General features: G+C 43.6%; 1 protein-coding gene across 1 annotated transcript; it reads left to right on the forward strand.

Annotated features, from left to right (window-relative positions):
* Positions 1–6,704: 6,704 nt before the first annotated feature.
* LOC306943214 (sialic acid-binding Ig-like lectin 5) lies at positions 6,705–10,289 on the forward strand. The gene is made up of 8 exons (XM_079529423.1): positions 6,705–6,804; positions 7,022–7,429; positions 7,724–8,056; positions 8,299–8,559; positions 8,655–8,942; positions 9,099–9,210; positions 9,357–9,423; positions 9,600–10,289. The coding sequence occupies exons 1-8, from the start codon at positions 6,729–6,731 to the stop codon at positions 9,945–9,947; spliced, it is 1,893 nt and encodes a 630-aa protein (XP_079385549.1). The 5' UTR covers positions 6,705–6,728; the 3' UTR covers positions 9,948–10,289.
* Positions 10,290–19,998: the final 9,709 nt, after the last annotated feature.

A 19,998-nucleotide genomic window follows, 5' to 3' on the forward strand; every position in this document is an offset into this window, starting at 1 on the left:
GAAAAACTCACAGCCAGTCCCCAAAATACCAAATACATAGCATTAGCAGGAGGGAGAAGACAAACTTGCCACTATGCTGTCAGAAATTGTCTATTCGTCTGTCAGTTGTGCCTTCCCAAAATAGCTAGAGCCCAGAGACTGATTTATAAAAAGTATCGTCGGTTGCAGTTTCGGCAGATTTTTTGTGCAGATTGTCAAAGTCCTTATTACTGTAAATGATGTGTCCTGTCTGTCTATTGTGTGTGTGCCTTTGTTCGTGTGTGCACCTGGGTGCGTGCATGTAGGAAATTACTTTGTTTAGACTATAGAGTATTATGGTATGGTGAGGCAGAGAGGTTTAATTGAATACATTTGAATAAAAACGATGTGTTTAGTATGGAGCCCCTGAGATATATAGGCCTTGAACCTTGATAATAATAACGTCATGATAAACACAGTGGGGGTTCTAATTTATACCTGGCAGTGGGGTGATGGGAGACAGGTGTGCAATGGGTAAGGCCACACAGTTTTTGACTGTCATGGCCTGGTTGCTGGCAGTGTTCAATGTTTTTGTTCAATTGGGTTTTTATCATCTTTATGATTTTGAATGGTGGAATTAAACAACTTTTGGAACAGCTTTATTTGAAGATAGCCAATAAATTCATTGACATATCCATTCCAAAGATACAAGCTACACGTCTAACTAAAAGTCAACTGCGCAAAAAGCATGGAATGCGGATGTGTATATTACAGGAAACTCCCGTTAAACTTTCCAACAAACTCCGGTAAAGTCCCGAATTGTACCATCACACCTGTATATTACTGTATATTAACTGTGTATGCCCGCTAAACTTAAAATACAGTGCCCATAATTGCCCGTTAACTCCTCTTTTCACGCAGTGGGCCAGTGGCCCCTCGCAGTAGTCTACTACAGGTAAAGTCACTACACTGACTATGAATCTCATACACTGAATGGTCAAAGCTCAGCTAGGTCCTGAGATTATAACACGCCTCAACCCCACCCATCCTGCATAAGATATAGAGCTCGGGTCTCCAGTGAGCAGTGCTGAATCACAGCTAGTGTTCAGACGGGAGGTCGATGTAAGACCAGCCTAACCTGGATTCAATTACACTTTGATTAATATGCCTGCTGTGAGTGCGGTCCACCTTTCTCTCTCTTTCTCTGTCCCTCTCTCCTCCTCTCTCCATTACTCACACACTCTCTCTCTCTCTCTCTCTCTCTCTCTCTCTCTCTCTCTCTCTCTCTCTCTCTCTCTCCCTCATGTTCACCTCCCTCAGGAGAGAGAGGTTGTTGTTTGGATACTGTACTGTGTGCGCAATCTGTGCATGCATGCATGCGTGCTTGTGCTTCAATTCAATTCAATTCACTGTCAAATCACAACAAGTTGTCTCAAGACACTTTACATATAAAGCAGAAAACCAACAAAGATCCACCCAGTGCAAACAATATTGTGACAGTGGTAACGAAAAACTCCCCTTTAGGTTTGCTTGTGCTGCTATCTTCTTTGAGTGAAATTAATTACAGAAAACTACACAAAGTGTTGCTGTTTTGCAGTTTTCAAGATGTTTTAATACTGAAAAGGACAGGCAGTCTTATAGGGATAGCAGGTAGGCCTACAATGAAATCTTTATGTGAGCTGTATCATAGCCATATATTCCTGAATGCAATCTGTGAGCCCATTGGTAAAAATGGGGATATTATTGTCCTCTTTTTCTTTTGCCTCTGGGGTCAGCTTCTTATGTAGGAACAGGACTCTGGCTCGTTCTAAACTTAGGATAGTTAATATTCCAGCTTTGGCAGCGTCACTTAAAAATCACCCTCATTCACTCAGCCTTGATCGTTCAGTTCCTCATCAATGGTTTCAGAGAAGGTTTTCACCCCGGAGGCCGGAACCACAACAGTACCATTATGCAACAGTCGGTCATACGTGAACCAGAATTAGTAGGAAGGCTTTATGATAGGACCTTTTGAACATCCTCCATTTCCCACCTTTCGCATCAGTCCTCTTGTCATACTCTAACAGAAAATACTTGGGCAAAAGACGTACTGTATTAATATAGTCGACCTCTCAGCACCACACGGCAGCTCTATTCTGAGCATCAGCAGCTTAATCCCAACCGAAGACTTTTCCTCTGTTGCGTCTTATAGTTGCGTCTTATAGATTCTAAGAAAATAGGGAGCCAACACATTATTAAACATTTTATATTCAGTATCTCATTGCACAACCTATCTGAGCCTGGGGCTTAGATCTGATCATCCAAGCACTTAATTACTAAACACTTTTACATAATCATTGTCATCTCAGGAATTAGGCCCCATTCACACTGGTCAGTTTTAACTAAAGGATTTTGTTGTGTAGTTTTGGAGTATGAATGTACTTTGACATTGATGTCATGACATTAACATCCCCTGTCTTTCTCTCCATAACATTTTCTCTCCAATATCCCTCTCCTTCTCAGGGTTACTTCTACATTTCATTATACTTGTTTCAGAATATCTCCTTTTCTCTTTCAATACACTAGTCGCCTAGCTGCTCTGTCTGTTATCACTTAAACATCAGACCTTGAAGTTGATCTGAAGGTGTTTCATTACATTTTTATCATGCCCCTCCTTACTCTGCTTTTATCGTTGCTCTACATCATTATCATTTTATTTCTTCCCATCTTTTAATTTCCGCTCTTTTGTTTGCTCTCCATCCCTGCCACTTACCCTTTCACTCTCTCCATCTCCTCTCCCATTAGGGTTCGGCTGTTTCCTTTGTTCTTTCATTTATCTTTTAATTGTCTCCACCAGGCCGAAGGCATGGGGAGAGACGAGAGAGTATGTTTTGCACTCCGTCCGTGTGTGCGTCCGTCTGTCCGTCTGTTACCAGCTAATCTCCGGCACCGTTAACCTGGTCGATACCAAATTTTGCACGCACACCCCCTGGATGCCAACGATGAAACTCTGCCCCAAATTTTCCAGAACGGGCTGTTATAGCGCCATCATGGGGCCGACTTTGGAAAAACACATTTTTTTTGCTATCACTCCTCCAGATTCTGGCCAAAAATCCCGCAAATCGTTACACACTATCTCTAGTCATGTGTTCAAAACGGATCCGTCCGATATTTCATATTCCATCCTAATTGGCTAACATTGGCATTCAAAGTTTGCAGGATTGGCCCGTTTTGAACAAAAAGCCTCAAATCATGAACACAGCGTGAAATTTATGTGAAATCTTTCACAGACTTTCCTACTAGGCTGAGGGATATATCCCACCCTTTTCACATTGGCCTGTTATAGCGCCACCAACAGGTGGATTTTTGCAAAACACATTTTTGGAACAAAATGCCTCAAATCATCCAATTGCCATTCAAGGCGTAAGAAGAAATGGCACCCTTTTCACATTGGCCTATTATAGCACCACCAGGAGGCCACAACCTGACCTGCCCTGGTGGAGACATGTGCCCCGAGGGGCACTTTATCTAGTTAGCATTCATTTATTTTGTGGTTCACTTCTCTCCCTTCACTTTGCATTTCTCTCTCCCCCTCTCTCCCTCCCCCTCCTTCCTTGAGTCTCTCCCTCGCGCTTTTCACACATCTCATCCTCCAACCGAGGAGCTTCTCAGTTATCTATTGCTCTCTCTGTCAGTGAGATGAGCCAGCCTGGACTATCCCTATACCACTGTGTATTCTAAATCCAAGCATACAATAATTGGAGCACAATATACATACATAAACTAGAAAAAGTGCCCCTCGGGGCACAGGTCTCCACCAGGCCAGGTCAGGTTGTGGCCTCCTGGTGGCGCTATAATAGGTCAATGTGAAAAGGGTGCCATTTGTTCTTACGCCGTTGATGGCATGATTTGAGGCATTTTGTTCCAAAAGTTTTGCAAAAATCCACCTGTTGGTGGCACTATAACAGGCCAATGTGAAAAGGGTGGGATATATTCCTCAGCCTAGTAGGAAAGTGCATGAAAGATTTCACCTAAATTGCACGCTGCGTTCATGTTTTGATGCTTTTTGTTCAAAACGGGCTAATGTTAGCCAATTAGCCCTTCACTAAATCCCACCCCAAAAAGCGATTGTCCAATGCCAATCCAAATAGTTTAGCAACGGTTGCTATGCAGGTCAAGCTTTCTTCGCTGCTAACGTGCATATTGGACAAGGATGGGTTGGGGAGGGACTTAGTGAAGGGCTAATTGGGATGGAATATGAAATATCAGACAGATCTATCTTGAACACATGACTATAGAGATAGTGTGTAACGGATTTGCGGGATTTAGTATCATTTTAAAGGTAGACTGTAAGCTGTCTTCATTATGAGTCCATAGGGAGATATAGCTTTATCTTCTCATACCTCACCAAAGTCATCATCCCAGATAAATCATGCATTAGGTCTGCATGCTCACTTCTATCAGGTGCAGGTGCAGGTGTATGTGTGCGTGCGTGCGTGCGTGAATACCGAAGATAGAGGAAGATGTAATTGAGATTCACCATGTTGTGCCAATCTCTCCCCTTTGTAACCTCAATTTATCCAGGGAGGAGCTTTGCAGAGCACAATTCTTTGACAAGACTTCACAATTTTAGTTGCTGGCTGTTGCTCTCAGCACCTCCACGTGACTAAAGGGTAGAGTTTTGTGATCCATGGTACCTTAACAGCTATTGATGAATGTGAGAAACATCAGTTTGTGAGATATAGACAAACACAGTTTCACAGACAAAATTGTCCAATTATGCCCCCACCCCCTGTGTTGTGCCACAAAAGTTCACAAATGATGCAATCATCATGTGGAAAAACCCACTGAAAAACTCTCCCTGTGCTAGCTGAAACAAACCAATTTAGCAATGCTATTTACTCTCTTCCTGGAGTAAATGTCACTTCCCCCTAGATGTTAATGCAGTGTGATTTTAGTTTTACATTTTTGTTATAGTTTTAGAATAATGGGTTGATTACTAAATTTAAAAGTAAAAGATAACTAGAAATTCTGTTCTGTCTTTGTGTTTATTATTTACATGAACATTGTGTGTTTTATTTGCTCCGGATCTTTGAGCTAACGTCTCGCATTAAAGTGTTGCTGGAGTTTTAACCTCTTTGGGTTTATGAGAAAGACAGGGAAGGGATGATACTTCCCTTTATTAAATTACTCAATACAGCAAGAAAGCAAGAAATTATTGTGACAGCAGCAGTTAGAATTCGATTTCAGCAGCTTGGCTGAAATGGTGTGGAACTGTAGATTGATCCGGTTTATGTTGTCAAATTATGATTAATAACTGCCAGAATTTGAGAATTATCTTATCTGACAGATGTAACTTCTGTCAGAAAATGGACACTGTTTATTTGCAAGATGTCAATGCAGATGTGTCTGTTTGAGTTGTCTATAATTCTATTACATTTTCCAGTAAAAGACCAAAATAGGCAAACCTAACCCGATATTGTATTGCGACCATATGTCGCAGATTACTATGAAAACATGCAAAACCAGACTGTCAGTCCCTCACGCCTCGTGACACGTCACGCCACCACGCCTTGTGACACGCTCCATATACAGTATGGCCGTCTCCATATATGAAGATCACGACAATGACCTCATCAAACCCTAGATAGACATACATGGAAAAGACTGGATCAGCACTTAGATCTGCATTTAAGGAGCCGGCCAGCAACTCTACATCTGACCTCCAACCTCAAACCCATAGATCTCCATATGTGAAGCTGACCTGTTCTTACATTCCATATGTTAATCCTTCCCCACCCGTTCTTCCTCTTCGATGTCTCCCTTTTGACTGAAATACCTGTCCATTAAAACTTTAGACGGGCCCGCCCCATAGTTATTGCAGCCGGCACGGCAGCCGGTGGAAACTAGAGTTCTCAACAGCCCCAAAATCAAACCCTGTACACTCAAAACACTGCCTCCGCTGCCACCCTTAGATCTCTATATATGGAGCTGACCTGTTCTGACATTCCATATGTTGATCTGACCCCATCAAACCCTGTACACTCAAGACACGCTCCATATGCCCAGACCTCATCAAACCTTGTACACTCAAGACACGCTCGGACGCTCCATATATGGCCAGTACAGAATTCATTCCATATGTTGATCTAACCCCCCCACCCCCCACCCCCATGCCAAAGCGCCAGCGCTCGCCCAGCAGTCTGCCGTCACCTGCAGGCGGATGCATGCATGCTTTTCGCCCTCAGGGTGTCTTACAGGTTGAGTAGTACTATAAACTCTTTACTTGAGAGGTTTATGGAGAAGAGGGCAGGACGTACGTCAGGCCATTTTAGTTTGAAGAAATGTCCTGCATTGTAGAAGTGAAAAGAGGGAAGAGGTAAATGAGGAAAGTGACTCAGAGTTCACAGCACTGTGACTTACACCATCAAGAGACACCAAACAGGAAGACACAGAAAGAGGTAAAATACACACATTTTATAACGCCCTATTAAAGGAATGAGTTAAAGAGATAATTCTACCAAAAATATGATTACAACAATGTTTTTGTAAAATAATACATTCATACAGAACTTATATGCATTGCCTTGATTACTGAGATGAAGCTTTAGAGGCTTGTACAAATTATCCTAATGAGGAAGTGTCATATTGCTTACAGTGTGTCAGTACTCTCCCAAGTTGCTATGATGACTGAGCTGTTCGTTTCCCAGGTTCTTCCAACACGTCTGATTTTGAAAGGTCCTCTGTGAAGACAGACTGATTGTTTGAGGAGCTTTGAAGTAGTTGAAAGGATGCTGGCTGTCATCTGGATGACACTGTCCTTCTCTATGATGGGCAGCGTCCAAACCAACAGATCTCACACAATCGGTATGGCTTCTTTTTAATGCGTAATCTGTGTTTGTTAGGCATTTTTGTAATGCTATTGTGTAATATGTTGTCCATATATGTACATGAATGTATTTTCTGTACAAGCACACATCACATATTTACTTGTAATGTATCTTACAGTAAATATAGTTAGACAATAAGAAAATAATGAGATATTTTACTTTTATTTATTTATAGTTTATTTTACTTTAAACAGGTGCTGTTCTGAAATCAGAAAAACACTTTGCTAATGGGTGGAGTATCACCTTCAACGGAGGTCTCACATCAACATCTGAGGCTGGACTCTGTGTTATCATCCAGTGTTCTTTCACTCATGATGCTGAATTCAAACCCACATCTGCAATATGGTTTAAATGTACACCACAAGGTAAATGTGATCGTGACATAATATTCCATTCCGTGGATGACATGAAAGCTCAGGCACCATTCAGAGGACGAGTGGCCCTGTTAGAACCAAATACAACACGGAAGAGCTGCAGCATCACCATCAATGACCTTACAGAGTCTGATAGTGGATCTTATCGATTTAGAGTTGAAGGTCAACTAAATGGACTAGATGGAGTTGGATATAACTTCAATCATAAAAAGCTCCTCAGAGTTACAGGTATGAAGTAATGATAATGATATGACCTACAGCTTATTTATATTATTTGTTAGACCTCAATAAATCTATTGGAAAGGGGGGAGTGTTTCGTGTTTCCCGTATCACTACTGAATGATTTACTAATTACGGTGATCTTACAAATTATTAATAAAACATGACTCTGATGAGTGACAGTTGTCTGAATAATGTAATGAATTTTAATATTGTAATGAATTATGGCATTTGTGGCTGTATAGTTGAGTACGCTTATTGGTTTTTGTCTCTCTGTTTGCTGTCCCACTACCTGTACTGGAGGTCTGAGACAGAAACCCCAAATAGAGCTTCCTCCTGCCCTGACAGAGGGACTGCAGACCACACTGACCTGCACTGCCCCGGGGCTCTGCTCTGGAACCCCTCCCAACATCACCTGGACTTGGAGAAAGACAGGACAATCTGCTTTGGATATATCTCTCATCCAAAGCGATGCCACGATATTCCAAATGGTGAATCTTACTGGTATCGACCAGAGACACAGCTCAAATTTGACCTTTACTCCTTCATCTGAACACGATGGCAGTGAAGTCGCTTGTCAGGTGACCTTTGAGCGAAACATTAAATCAGTGGCGACTGTGACCCTGAATGTTACCTGTGAGTATTACATACCATATCGTCTTTGACTTCTACTCTCTTTCTTTACAGTGCCCCTTTCATCGCATTAACCCTACCCTAGTCATAATTGCTAAACATTTGACAAAAATAGCCAAACAGTTGGTGAAAATATCAGATCTACAACTACAACAAAGGGTGGTTGAACTTTAAAAATAATGGTAATACAACTATATTATATATATATGATATTAAAGTGTACAAATTGTAAATTTGTGTCCAAGACCTGAAGATGCCCATAATCAAAGGGAATAGCACAGTGGAAGAAGGTGGTACTCTGAATCTGACCTGTGATGCTGAACATTCCCCTCCATCTACTATCATCACATGGACTGAACTCAGCTCTAACAAGAAACTTCAAAATGGTACACAGAGGGCTTCTCTAGTCATTCCTATGGTGACAGGAGAACAGTCTGGAAGATACAGCTGTACAGCACAACATCTGAACAAGACTCTGACTACATTTACAGATATAACTGTGATGAGTAAGTACTTTGAGAGGGAACATGTTATTTCACATTCTACATACCGGTACACATTTATTAGATCTTTATTCTACATTATGCTTGTTTTCCCGCAGCATTTCCAACTATCCTTATTGGATCTGAATGTGCGCTCCAGTTGAGAACCCTGATCTGTGTGTGTATCAGTGAGGGGTTTCCCTTACCTACAATCAGATGGCCACTACTGAAGAATAGAAGTGTGTATTCTGTCGTGACCACAGTGGTGAACTCCACCGTCAACAGTACCTTGTCCCTGACCGTTGAAGACCACTACAACACTTCTGTTAAGTGTTTAAGTCAAAATAATGTGAAAACAGTAAATAAGAGACTTCTTATCATCAAAAAAGATGAGCCAAAGCACAAAGGTAATTACATTACATTTATAACATTTGTATATGACTGTCAACCGTCAACACTGTACCACATAGTCCCCGATAAACCCTGAATAACAAACAGCACGTGCTATGATAAAGAACACACGTCTCACAATCCTCACACAATGTTCCCCCTTTCCTCTACAGTAGTTCAAAATGAAGGATTCTTCAGTAGTATTGCAGAAGTGAAAACTGTCATTGCATTTCTCATTGGCTTTACACTTCCAACCATTTGCTATTTGGCGTGGACATTCCATAGGTGGAGTATTACATTTTCTGTTTTTTTCTATTTTTATTTTAATGGATAAATATGAAAAAACAAACAAACAAAAACATACTTCTTCTTCTTCTTCTTCTTCTTCTTCTTCTTCTTCTTCTTCATTTTCTCTCAAAATGTCTACACAGATGCAGAGAGAGAAACTCTGGGTACCAGTCTGAGACCATGCAGATGGTCACTTGTCAAAATCATCAGGTATTTGTGTTTCTAGTTTGTATCTAGGTGATCAATACTGGTCCTACAGTGCAAATGTTATGCACAACACAAATGCCACTTTGTATAACTTTGATAATTGATTTGTTTCTGAAAGGGTTTGGCATCTTTATAACTGACTTGCTCATATCAAAATCACGTTGCTCATACACTCACAGACAGGAGGAGGACAAGGAGTAGATGGAGGTGAGCAGACCCCACTGGGAGAGGCTCTGCAGGGAGTAGGTGATGCAGAAGGAGACCAGAAGGAAGTTGAGTACGCCAGTATTGACTACTCCCAGCTGAAGAGGAGAAGTCCCTGCAAGGAAGCAGAGCACAAACAACAGACAACAGAAACAGAGTATGCTGAAGTCAAGAGGGAGGAGAGGAACAGGGACCAGGACAGTGGCACAGAGTACAGTGGGATGTTGAAGAGGGAAGAGGAGGAGGAAGCTGTGGAGTGTGAGGACAGTAAGACTGAGGAAGAAGATAGAGAGGATACGGCTCTGTATTCCAATGTTATGTAAAGCCATTATGGCTGAGGGATGATGACACACTGGATAGGCTATTTGTCTGGGATGTGGTTATAACCACTTGGACCTGACAACAACGTCTATGGTTTAGGTGGTTAAGTTGCTTAACCAATGCTTTATGCTGTCAGCTTGGATTGCTTGTTAGAATGTATTATTTGAGTTAAGATGTACTTTGCTTACAAAGTTTTGACGCGTAAAAGAACTATGCTTGCTTTGTATTGAAGCTCAAAATTGACTTTAGTCATTGTTTCTGTAAGCTGATCACTAATATAATTATTAAATGCATATAATGTTATATAGGCCTGGCCTACTGCCCATACCAGTACACAAGGAGAATTACCCTGGGAGACACATTTTATACACTTATACACTTCATTACTGCTAAAGATTTCTGAATAATAATAAAATTGTATAATTTTGAGATCTCTTATTTAATGTGTGTTTAATGTTTCCATCAGTGCAACCCAGTGATGTCTCATTTGATGTCTCCCCGGGACCCAAACTAGTGAAAATAGCAGATCTACAAGCTCACCACACGTGTGGTGAGCTCGGACTAGCGCTCGAACATGCGCTGCTCCCGTGCTTGCGGTTATGGTTAGGTTAGGGATAGAGATAGGTTGTCGGTCTAATGACCGTCGGACCAAAACACGTATTGGAACTTAATTTGTCAAGTCAAATCAAGCCACACACAGGAATATTGTCTTTGTGAGACGAGGCACATGTTTATTCGCTTATTTGTCTCCTCAGCAGCTGGTTTGCTTGGAAGGAGTATTGTTCGTGTAAAACGAATGCTTGCAATTGATTCAGAATCATGAATAACCCCTAGTTTGACACGTCGCATATGCTACTTAAAGCATAATTCAAATTTGAAATGTTTGCCTATAGGTTTTCAGTGGTACTGTACCACAACTTTCAATCCATGATCCACAAAGTGTCAATACAACAATGTTTTATATTATTTGGATGACCCTAAGGATCATGAACCTTGAACGATTACTATTGCAATTTATTTTGGGTCAAACCTTAGATTGACGAGCCTACGGCCCCAGGCTTACTCATCTGCGAAGAGAAAAGCCTGGTCACAACCTAAGGCAAGTGTCAGTCCGGAACATCGGTCAGATGTATTTCCCCCGGATACTTTATCTATAATTAATATAATGTAATTTATTTTTCGACCAATCACAACACTTATTTCATTCACAGAGAATATAAACAGATTTGTTAGGTAGGTCTCGCCCAGCGTGATTCACTTGAAGTTTTGTGTTTTTGTGCATGTGTGTCTGTGTATGGGTTGAGAGATACCAGTGTCATGTTGGAAAATTAATGAGTCAATTTAGCTAGTTATTGATCGCTGTGGACTGGGAATTTATAAATTGTGAGACACTGTTCTATGTCTGTAGTGAATGCACGCATGCACCCACACACACGCGCATACTCACACACACACACACACACACACACACACACACACACACACACACACACACACACACACACACACACACACACACTTACTTGCTTATGGTTGTCCATCGAATCCGATGATAACGTCCACTTATGTCCTTAACGGTGAGTTCTTTGGTGGCTAAAGAGTCCAATCCTGGAACCACATGTTTTATTGCAGGTGGGGCATGGGTAGGTTGTAGTGGTGGTAGTGGTACTGGCAGCCATGGGTGTGTTCCTCCTGTGTCTCTGTTGCCTCTGTTGCTGTCTTCTGACAGTCCTGTCCTCCTCCAGCCTCTGAGTTCCATCGTGACAGCGCTGCCGCCATGCGTCACGGTCAGCAGCAGCAGCCTCCAGGTCCTCAGGCCTGATGTTACATTTCCTCAGTGAGGTCTTCAGCTGGTCCTTGTAGCGCTTCTTTGGTCCTCCTGCCAGGCGCTGGCCATGGTGGAGCTGGCCATACAGCACTCTACGGGGCAGCCGATCTTGGGGCATCCGTATCACGTGTCCGAGCCAGCGCAGTTGGTGCTGGGTGATCATGGCCTCAATACTCCTGCAGTTGGTCTTAGCAAGTATTTCAGTTTGAGGTACATGATCACGCCAGGTGAGGCCAAGGATGCGCTGCAGGCATCCAACATGGAAACGCTCCAGGGCCTTGATGTGGCGGCTATATGTGGTCCATGCTTCACAGCTGTAGAGGAGGGTGGTGATACAGACAGCCTGGTAGACAGAAACCTTGGTGTGCAGATGCAGGTTGTTGTTCTGGAAGACCCGTCGCCGTAGTCTCCCAAAGGCAGCTGATGCCTGCTTGATCCGGTTTTGGATTTCACTGTCAATGCTGCAGTCTTCAGAGAGGATACTGCCCAGGTATTTAAATGATGGAGTTATTGTCAGTGGCTTGTGGTCAATGGTGAAGGCAGGCAGGGTGTGTGGGGTACTGGAGCTCCATTGGCAGACCACTTCTGTCTTGGTGGTGTTAACAGACAGCCCCATCCTGCTGTAGGCCTTGACAACCACAGCAAGGATGGACTGGAGGTCCTGTGGAGAGTGTGCCACAAGAGCACAGTCATCGGCATACTGCAACTCAAGGACCTGCTCTGTGGACAGTTTGGTCTTTGCCTGTAGCCTCCTGATATTAAAGAGGTTTCCGTCCAGTCTGAAATCCACTAAAACACCACTGCTGGACTCAAGCTCCTTATGGAGAAGGTGGGTAACACACAGGAGGAAGACATTGAAGAGCACAGGTGCCAGCACACACCCCTGTCTTACCCCTGTGCGTACAGGGAAAGATTCAGACTCTAGTCCTCCAATGGTCACACGGGCCATCATCCCGTCGTGGAACTGTCGGAGGATGCTGACAAACTTGGCTGGGCAGCCAAACTTGCTAAGCACGCTCCAGAGGAGCTCCCTGTTGACAGTATCGAAGGCCTTGGAGAGATCGATAAAGGCCATGAATAGGTCCTGGTGTTGTTCCCGACACTTCTCCTGGAGTTGCCGTGTTGTAAATATCATGTCAACCGTACTCCTATTCTTCCGAAACCCACACTGTGACTCAGGTAGCATTACCTCTGTGATGGTATTAATGAGCCTCTGCAGCATCACCTTGGCCAGTACCTTGCCAGCGACAGAAAGGAGTGATATCCCCCTGCTGTTGCCACAGATAGACTTGTCACCCTTATTCTTATAGATGGCGACAATGTTTGCGTCCCTCCACTGTTGGGGGATACTCTCATCTTCCCAGGCCCTCAGTATACACTGATGGAGAGCCCTGGTGCAGAGGTACCCTCCCTCCTTCAGGAGTTCAGCCGGAATGTTGTCAGCGCCAGGAGACTTGTTGTTCTTTAATGCACGAACAGCTGCTCGAACCTCCATGAAGGTCGGTGGCTGACTGAGGTCATTGATGGGTGGGTGTTCAGGTAGTTCTTCCAGTATGGTTTGGTCTGTAGAAGAGTGTTGGTTGAGTAGGGCATTGAAGTGTTCAGCCCACCTCAGCAAGATCCGGTTTTGGTCCTTCAAGAGTGTGAGGCCATCTGCGGTTTTCAATGGGGTAACTGAGCAGTTTTTTGGGCCGTATATGTTTTTTATAGAGTTGTAGAAATTGTGCATGTCGTTTTTATCTGCAAACAGTTGTATTTCATGGGCCTTACTTGTCCACCATTCATTTTGCAGTGCCCGCAGGGTTTTTTGAGCTTCCCTGCGAGCTGCCTGCCACTGTTGCTTGAGTGTGATGGATGAGGGGTTGTTTAAGGTCGCCTTATGTGCTTTATGCATCTTGTCCAGTAAGTTCCTGATGGAGTCTGAGTTCTCATCAAACCAGTCTTGATGTTTTCTGACTTTGTAGCCAATGGTTTGAGCTGCTGCCTCATATAGTGAGGAGCTGATCGAGGCCCAATCCGAGCTCAGGCCTGGTTCAGTCTCCCTTAGCTTCTCAGCTAGGGAGCAGCGGAAATCATTTCGCACCTCAGCCTTCCTCAGCCGAGTGCAGTGTAGGCGTTTCTTACTGGATCGTTGCAGCCGCAAGGGGGGGCGCACCGAGATGTGGAGTTTGGCAACAATCATACGGTGGTCCGTCCAGCATTCTGCTCCTCTCATGGCCCGAGTTATACGAACATCTCTGATGTCACTATGTCTCACAATGACGTAATCGATCAGGTGCCAATGTTTGGAGCGGGGATGCATCCACGATGTTTTGTATTTGTTTTTCTGCTGGAACAGTGTATTTGTTAGGGTCAGGTCATGCTCAGCACAGAGAGTCAGTAGTCTCATGCCATTTGCATTGACTTGACCAACACCATGTCCACCAAGTACTCCACTCCATATCCTGTTGTTTTGGCCTACACGAGCATTGAAGTCGCCAAGCAGTAAGATCTTATCAGTCTTGGGGATCTGGCGGAGTGCCTCATCCAGAGACTGATAGAAACTGTCCTTCACCTCGTTCTCTGATGGCATGGTTGGTGCGTACGCACTGAGAAGGGTGGCAAAGCGCTTCTTTGCAAGGGGGATACGGAGGGACATCAGCCGTTCACTGATTCCGACAGGAGCTTCAGTCAGGCTTGGTAGAAGAGTGTTCTTGACTGCCAGTCCCACACCATGCAGGTGTTTTCCACCAGGAGGGAAGCCTTTCCAGAAGAAAGTATAGCCCATTCCTTCTTCCTTCAGGGATCCCTCATCCAGCATCCTGGTTTCACTCAAGGCAGCGATATCGATGTTATAACGCCTCAGTTCGGCAGCAACTAGTGCTGTCCTGCGATGAGGTCTGTCACACACACACACACACACACACACACACACAATCACACACACCAAATCACGAGCCCAAAATGACACATGCTCCAATGCACCTCATCCTTCCTCAGTGCATTACCAGATATAATTTTCATGATACAGAGCTACTAATTGGTTCGTACATGGAATGCACTTCATTTGTTACATTAATAGGTTATTCCCTCCCTCTAATGAATCATGGGCAAAAATGGATTCAAGCAGATGTTGAGCCATTAGATCAATATATATAAAATTTTCATCATGCATTTCCCATTGTCCCAGACGTTGCACCTAGCATGAAAATCTGAGAAAATTACAGCTTTTATAGATGCCCATAAAACCACTAGAAAAACAAGTGTGATTGTCCCCAACCTCCTTCGACTCTCTTCTCCCTCCCTCCCTCCCTCCCCTCCCCGCTCCCTCACTTCTGTTATTGTTGCCTTATGTCTGTGACCTACTATACTGTATATCTCTCTTTCCCTCAATCGTTCTTTGTCTTGCTTTATATTGTTCTCTCTTGTCCCTGATTTGTTTTTACTCATCTCTCAGAATCCCATACGGCCTCTCTCTCTCTCTCTCTCTCTCTCTCATTCACTCTCTCTCTCTCTCTCTCTCTCTCTCTCTCTCTGTCTCTCTCTCTCTCTCTGTCTCTCTCTCTCTGTCTCTCTCATTCACTCTCTCGCTCTGTAATTCTATTTAGTATTCCTCTCAGTCACATCTGTCATTTCACTCTCAATCACACCAACCCACCCACCCACGTCACGTCACGTCACACACACATGCACGAGCACGCGCACGCACGCATGCACGCACGCACGCACGCACGCACGCACGCACGCATGCACGCACATACACAGACAGACATAGACACACACACAGACAGACATAGACACACTCACACATGCATCGTTGTGCTTTCCTTGTCAGTCCCAAATGTGCTCGGTGTCATAGTCAGTTCATGCTCCAGGGGACACATTTCATGGTCACACCAGCTTAGTGTCTCGGTCACTCTGCATTCAACAGGGAAATCATTTTGACCGTGGCAACCGAGCACAAAGTCAGGGTCATTTATAACAGGGGAGCCTGATACCTGCATCAGCGGTCCTATATGGAGGCTGAATTTGACAAACAGGGATTTTAATCATTCACTCAATCAAATAAGTCATTGCTAAATATGTATTGTGTGCATGCGCATGCACACACCATTAAAGGTTAAAGCTGAGCTAATATGGCCACTCAGCTTTATGGCAGGCCCCCGGGACCATGCCATTGTTCCGACAACCCATTACTAACACGGAAGCCACGTAGTCGGAGTAATGGGATGTCGGAATTATGGGCAGTCCCCACTGCCCCCAGTCACTCCTGGCTGTGAGCTCTGCTAACATGCATCTTGTGAGTGGCATGCTCCACGTGTTCGTATCCCTGGCCCAACTCCTAATTATATTACTAGACCGGTGCCCGTTGGGTACCGCCCTATACTCCGGAGCAATGCAAATACTGTAGGTAATGCATTGCATGCCCCACCCTGTTATGCGATACCCATTATACCCGTTGTCAGAGTAGCCTAGCAGGGGGTCTCAACGTTTTTGGCTGGGGACCCCCAAAAATGCTTTGGCCATGTCTTGCGACTTCCGCCCCGCCCCATTCCCCACCACCAATACAAATTGACCGCTACGATAACCTTAACAATAGAGAGAATACATCATATATACTGAAACCAGATATAATCATTAAGGAAAGTTTATCCATGCATACTGTATGTGTACTGTAAACTCTAAATTTCCATTTTCCAGCCATTCAGTTGAAAAAACAAACCTTTTTTTTTAAAATATATATAAAATTTGGGTAACCCCCAAAATAATTCAGGGACCCCCCGAGGGGTCGCGACCCCCAGGTTGAGAACCCCTGTAGTGTATAACCGTTTGTGTCTCTTTTGTGCCCATATGGAAAGGTCCTTAAGCAGTGCTAAACGTCTGTGGAGAGGGCAAACTGACAGTGGAAAGTGGACTAATCAAATGGCAGGTGTGGGGAATGCGACAGCTGTGGCGAATTTAACAAATCAATTAAGCTTAGGCTGGGGTTGCCATGGCAATCAATTGGCTAATTTGGGCCATTTTCTGGCGGTTCTGGACAATCGCCTATCCGACCAACTCGACGTCGGGCACTGCACTGTCCCCTGGGCGTCTGCGACACGCGTGAGGAGTTTGAAGTCGGCCGGTCGAACGGTTCTCGAGATATGTAATTTACAGACATACGTACATAGACTACGTACAGAGATTCCGTGCATTTATTGTAAGATTAACATGAATTGTATCTTTTTGTATCATTTTTTGTTGTCCTGTTTGAGTGTTGAATGTTTAATGGGCCATAATGGAGACAAGCCTTTGGCTTTTTTTGTGTCTCATGCATTTGGCATTTTCAAGTTTTTGATGTACTGCTGTAATTTACACGTCATTAAAGCATTCCATAAATCAAAGTCATTTACGTGGTCCATTAAGGCTGGGTTATTGGTTTTTGATTGACAGACTACATCATCAACAGTAATTACCTTCCTGACTCTGAGGAATAAGTGTTAAATAGCTCTATGCAGTTGTGATAGAAATACCAGGATACCAATTTGATCTAATCAGGAGAGAGAACTACAGAATAAACAAGTGAAATTGGAAATGATCAATCGATGATTCCAATCACTTAGTGATGATATAAAGAAGTGAGGAGACAAAATTGGATCTGGAACACAACAATTTGAAGCTGATAAACGGATAACCGATTGGCTGAAATTGACAAAGTAACTATACACTGACACCACGGCGCGTAAACAGCGCCTCAAACTGTGACTCCGCCCACAAACGGGGGAAGTTGTGATTTTCGCTCGTTCACTGCAATGCAATTTGCGGCATTTTCAAAACAATATTGAGCAGAGTAGCGATTATCAAACGTATTTGCAATGCCATACGTTGAAAGATCTGTTGCCCGTGGACAAGGCACGCTACCTCCGCAAGTTAGATAGCATCGGCATAGATGTTTGTCCGTATGTGATTAAGGATTGGACCAAGTTGCATTGGCAGCCATAGAAAATTCCGGGGTAAATTCTTACCCCGGATGTGACGTTTTTGGGCGTTCCTGTCTAGCGTGGTGTCAGTGTATTGAGAGCTGGAGAGACGGGGAGACCACTAGTATAAATACTATAGCAATGATTACTTTCAGAATGAGAAAATGTAAGACTCCGAACTAGGGATGCACCGAAAGGGAAATTCTTGGCCGAAACAGAATACCGAATATCCGAATAAGATTAATATTATATATCTTTTTTCCTACCATTGCTGTCATGGCCGTGCCTTAAAGATACCTGATTATGGCAAAAGACATGATTATGGCAAAACTTAACTTAAATAATAATCACTATTATGGGTCCATAATACATTTATTCAGCACATTTGAATGCATTAATTGCATACACTATATATTTCTGCCTATTCGGGCCGAAACCGAAAACCGAAAAACCAAAAATGATTTTTTTTTTAGCCAATTTCTGCCGAATATTTTCTGAGGCCGAATATTCGGTGCATCATCGATGAGCAGGTTGGTGCCTTGTATGTTTTCCTCCGCCATCGGGGTATGTGAATGGGTGAATATAATGCACAATAGCCCTTTGGATAAAAGCGCTACATAAATGCACCATTTACCATTTATAGTGATTTCACTTTCAGAATGACTGTGTGTGTGTGTGTGTGTGTGTGCGTGCGTGCGTGCGTGCGTGCGTGCGTGCGTGCGTGCGTGCGTGCTTGCATTTGTGTTTATAACTTGCCTCTTTCATTGCACTGTTGATGTGATGGGGGTAAATTGGTTTTTAAAGAAACCGATTTAAAAATCCAGAAGATTATGCACAAGGGCACATTGATTCTCCTCCCATCTGTTGCACTGAAAGTCCTGAGTGATTTGTAAAACAAAGAAAGTTATATGTTTTGCAGTGATATGAAATGCATGCGTGTGTGTGTGTGTGTGTGTGTGTGTGTGTGTGTGTGTGTGTGTGTGTGTGTGTGTGTGTGTGTGTGTGTGTGTGTGTGTGTGTGTGTATGGGGGCATACGACATACAACATAAACCATTGCAACATGTCATTGGTTCGACCTCCCGTTAAATCGACCATTACAACTCCTATCTGTAACTCTAGTCTCTAACCTAAACATAACCACAAGCACAGGGACAAAGCATCCCTCACCAACCTTAATACGGTCGTTTTAACGCATCCCTCACCAACCTTAATCCAGTCGAACTAATGGGAGATCGAACCTTAGGGTAGCCCTGCATAATCATAGAAAACTAGAAAAAGTGCCCTTCTGGGCACAGGTCTCCACCAGGAGGATAGGAGTGTGTGTGATGTTTGGCAAAATGTTTAGGAGTGATATAAACATGTTTGTTTGTTTTTTGCAACAATTTTCTTCATTGTGTTGAGGAAATGCAGAGTCAGATCACTCATAGCATCTCTGAGGATAGAATTCTGGATGAGCAGGACATGTGCAGCATTTTGTACAAAACAGGCCACTCCTGAAGACTTTGGAAGGCAATCTTAGCCAATCAGTGTAGAATCTGAGAAATCAAAAAGACTCGTCTTGATCACATGACTACAGAGATCATGTATACCGATTTGCATGAGATTTGGATGAAATCTGTGCGACTAATATAAACAATGTGTTTTGCAGAAATCGGCCTCATGGTGGCGCTATAACCGGCAGATGTGGAGGGATGCAGGGAAAATGTTTTTCCATGCCTCTAGGGAGTGCGCATACAAAGTTGTACACAGAACGATGCAGTTATAGGTAAAAACAGGAATTGCCCTGTTATAGCGCCACCATGAGGCTGGTTTGGAAAATAAATTGTGTCATGTCGTCCTCAGCCTAGTGGAAATGTGCGTGAAATTGCACACTGTGTTTGTGATTTGTGGCATTTTGTTCGAAACGGACCAATCATGTGAGCTTTGGAAGCGAATCTTAGCCAATCAGGAAGGAAGATGGGAAATGGTGCAGATCCGTGTTGATCACATGACTATGGAGATAGTGTATACCGAATTGTGTGATGTATGGATAAAATGTGTACGAGTAATCTACAGAAATGTGTTTTGCCTAAATCGGCCTCATGGTGGCGCTATAACAGGCCGTTGAGGAATATTTGGGGCAGAGGTTCGTCGTTGGCATCCAGGGAGTGTGTGTGCAAAGTTTGGCATGAATCGGGCCAACGGTGCCGGAGATTAGCTGGTAACAGACGGACGGAAGGAAGGACGCACACACGCACACACACACGGACGGAGTGCAAAACATACTCTCTCCCCATGCCTTCGGC

Source organism: Electrona antarctica, assembly GCF_951216825.1.
Source record: "Electrona antarctica genome assembly, chromosome: 2".
In the NCBI taxonomy this organism is placed as follows: Eukaryota; Metazoa; Chordata; class Actinopteri; order Myctophiformes; family Myctophidae; genus Electrona; species Electrona antarctica.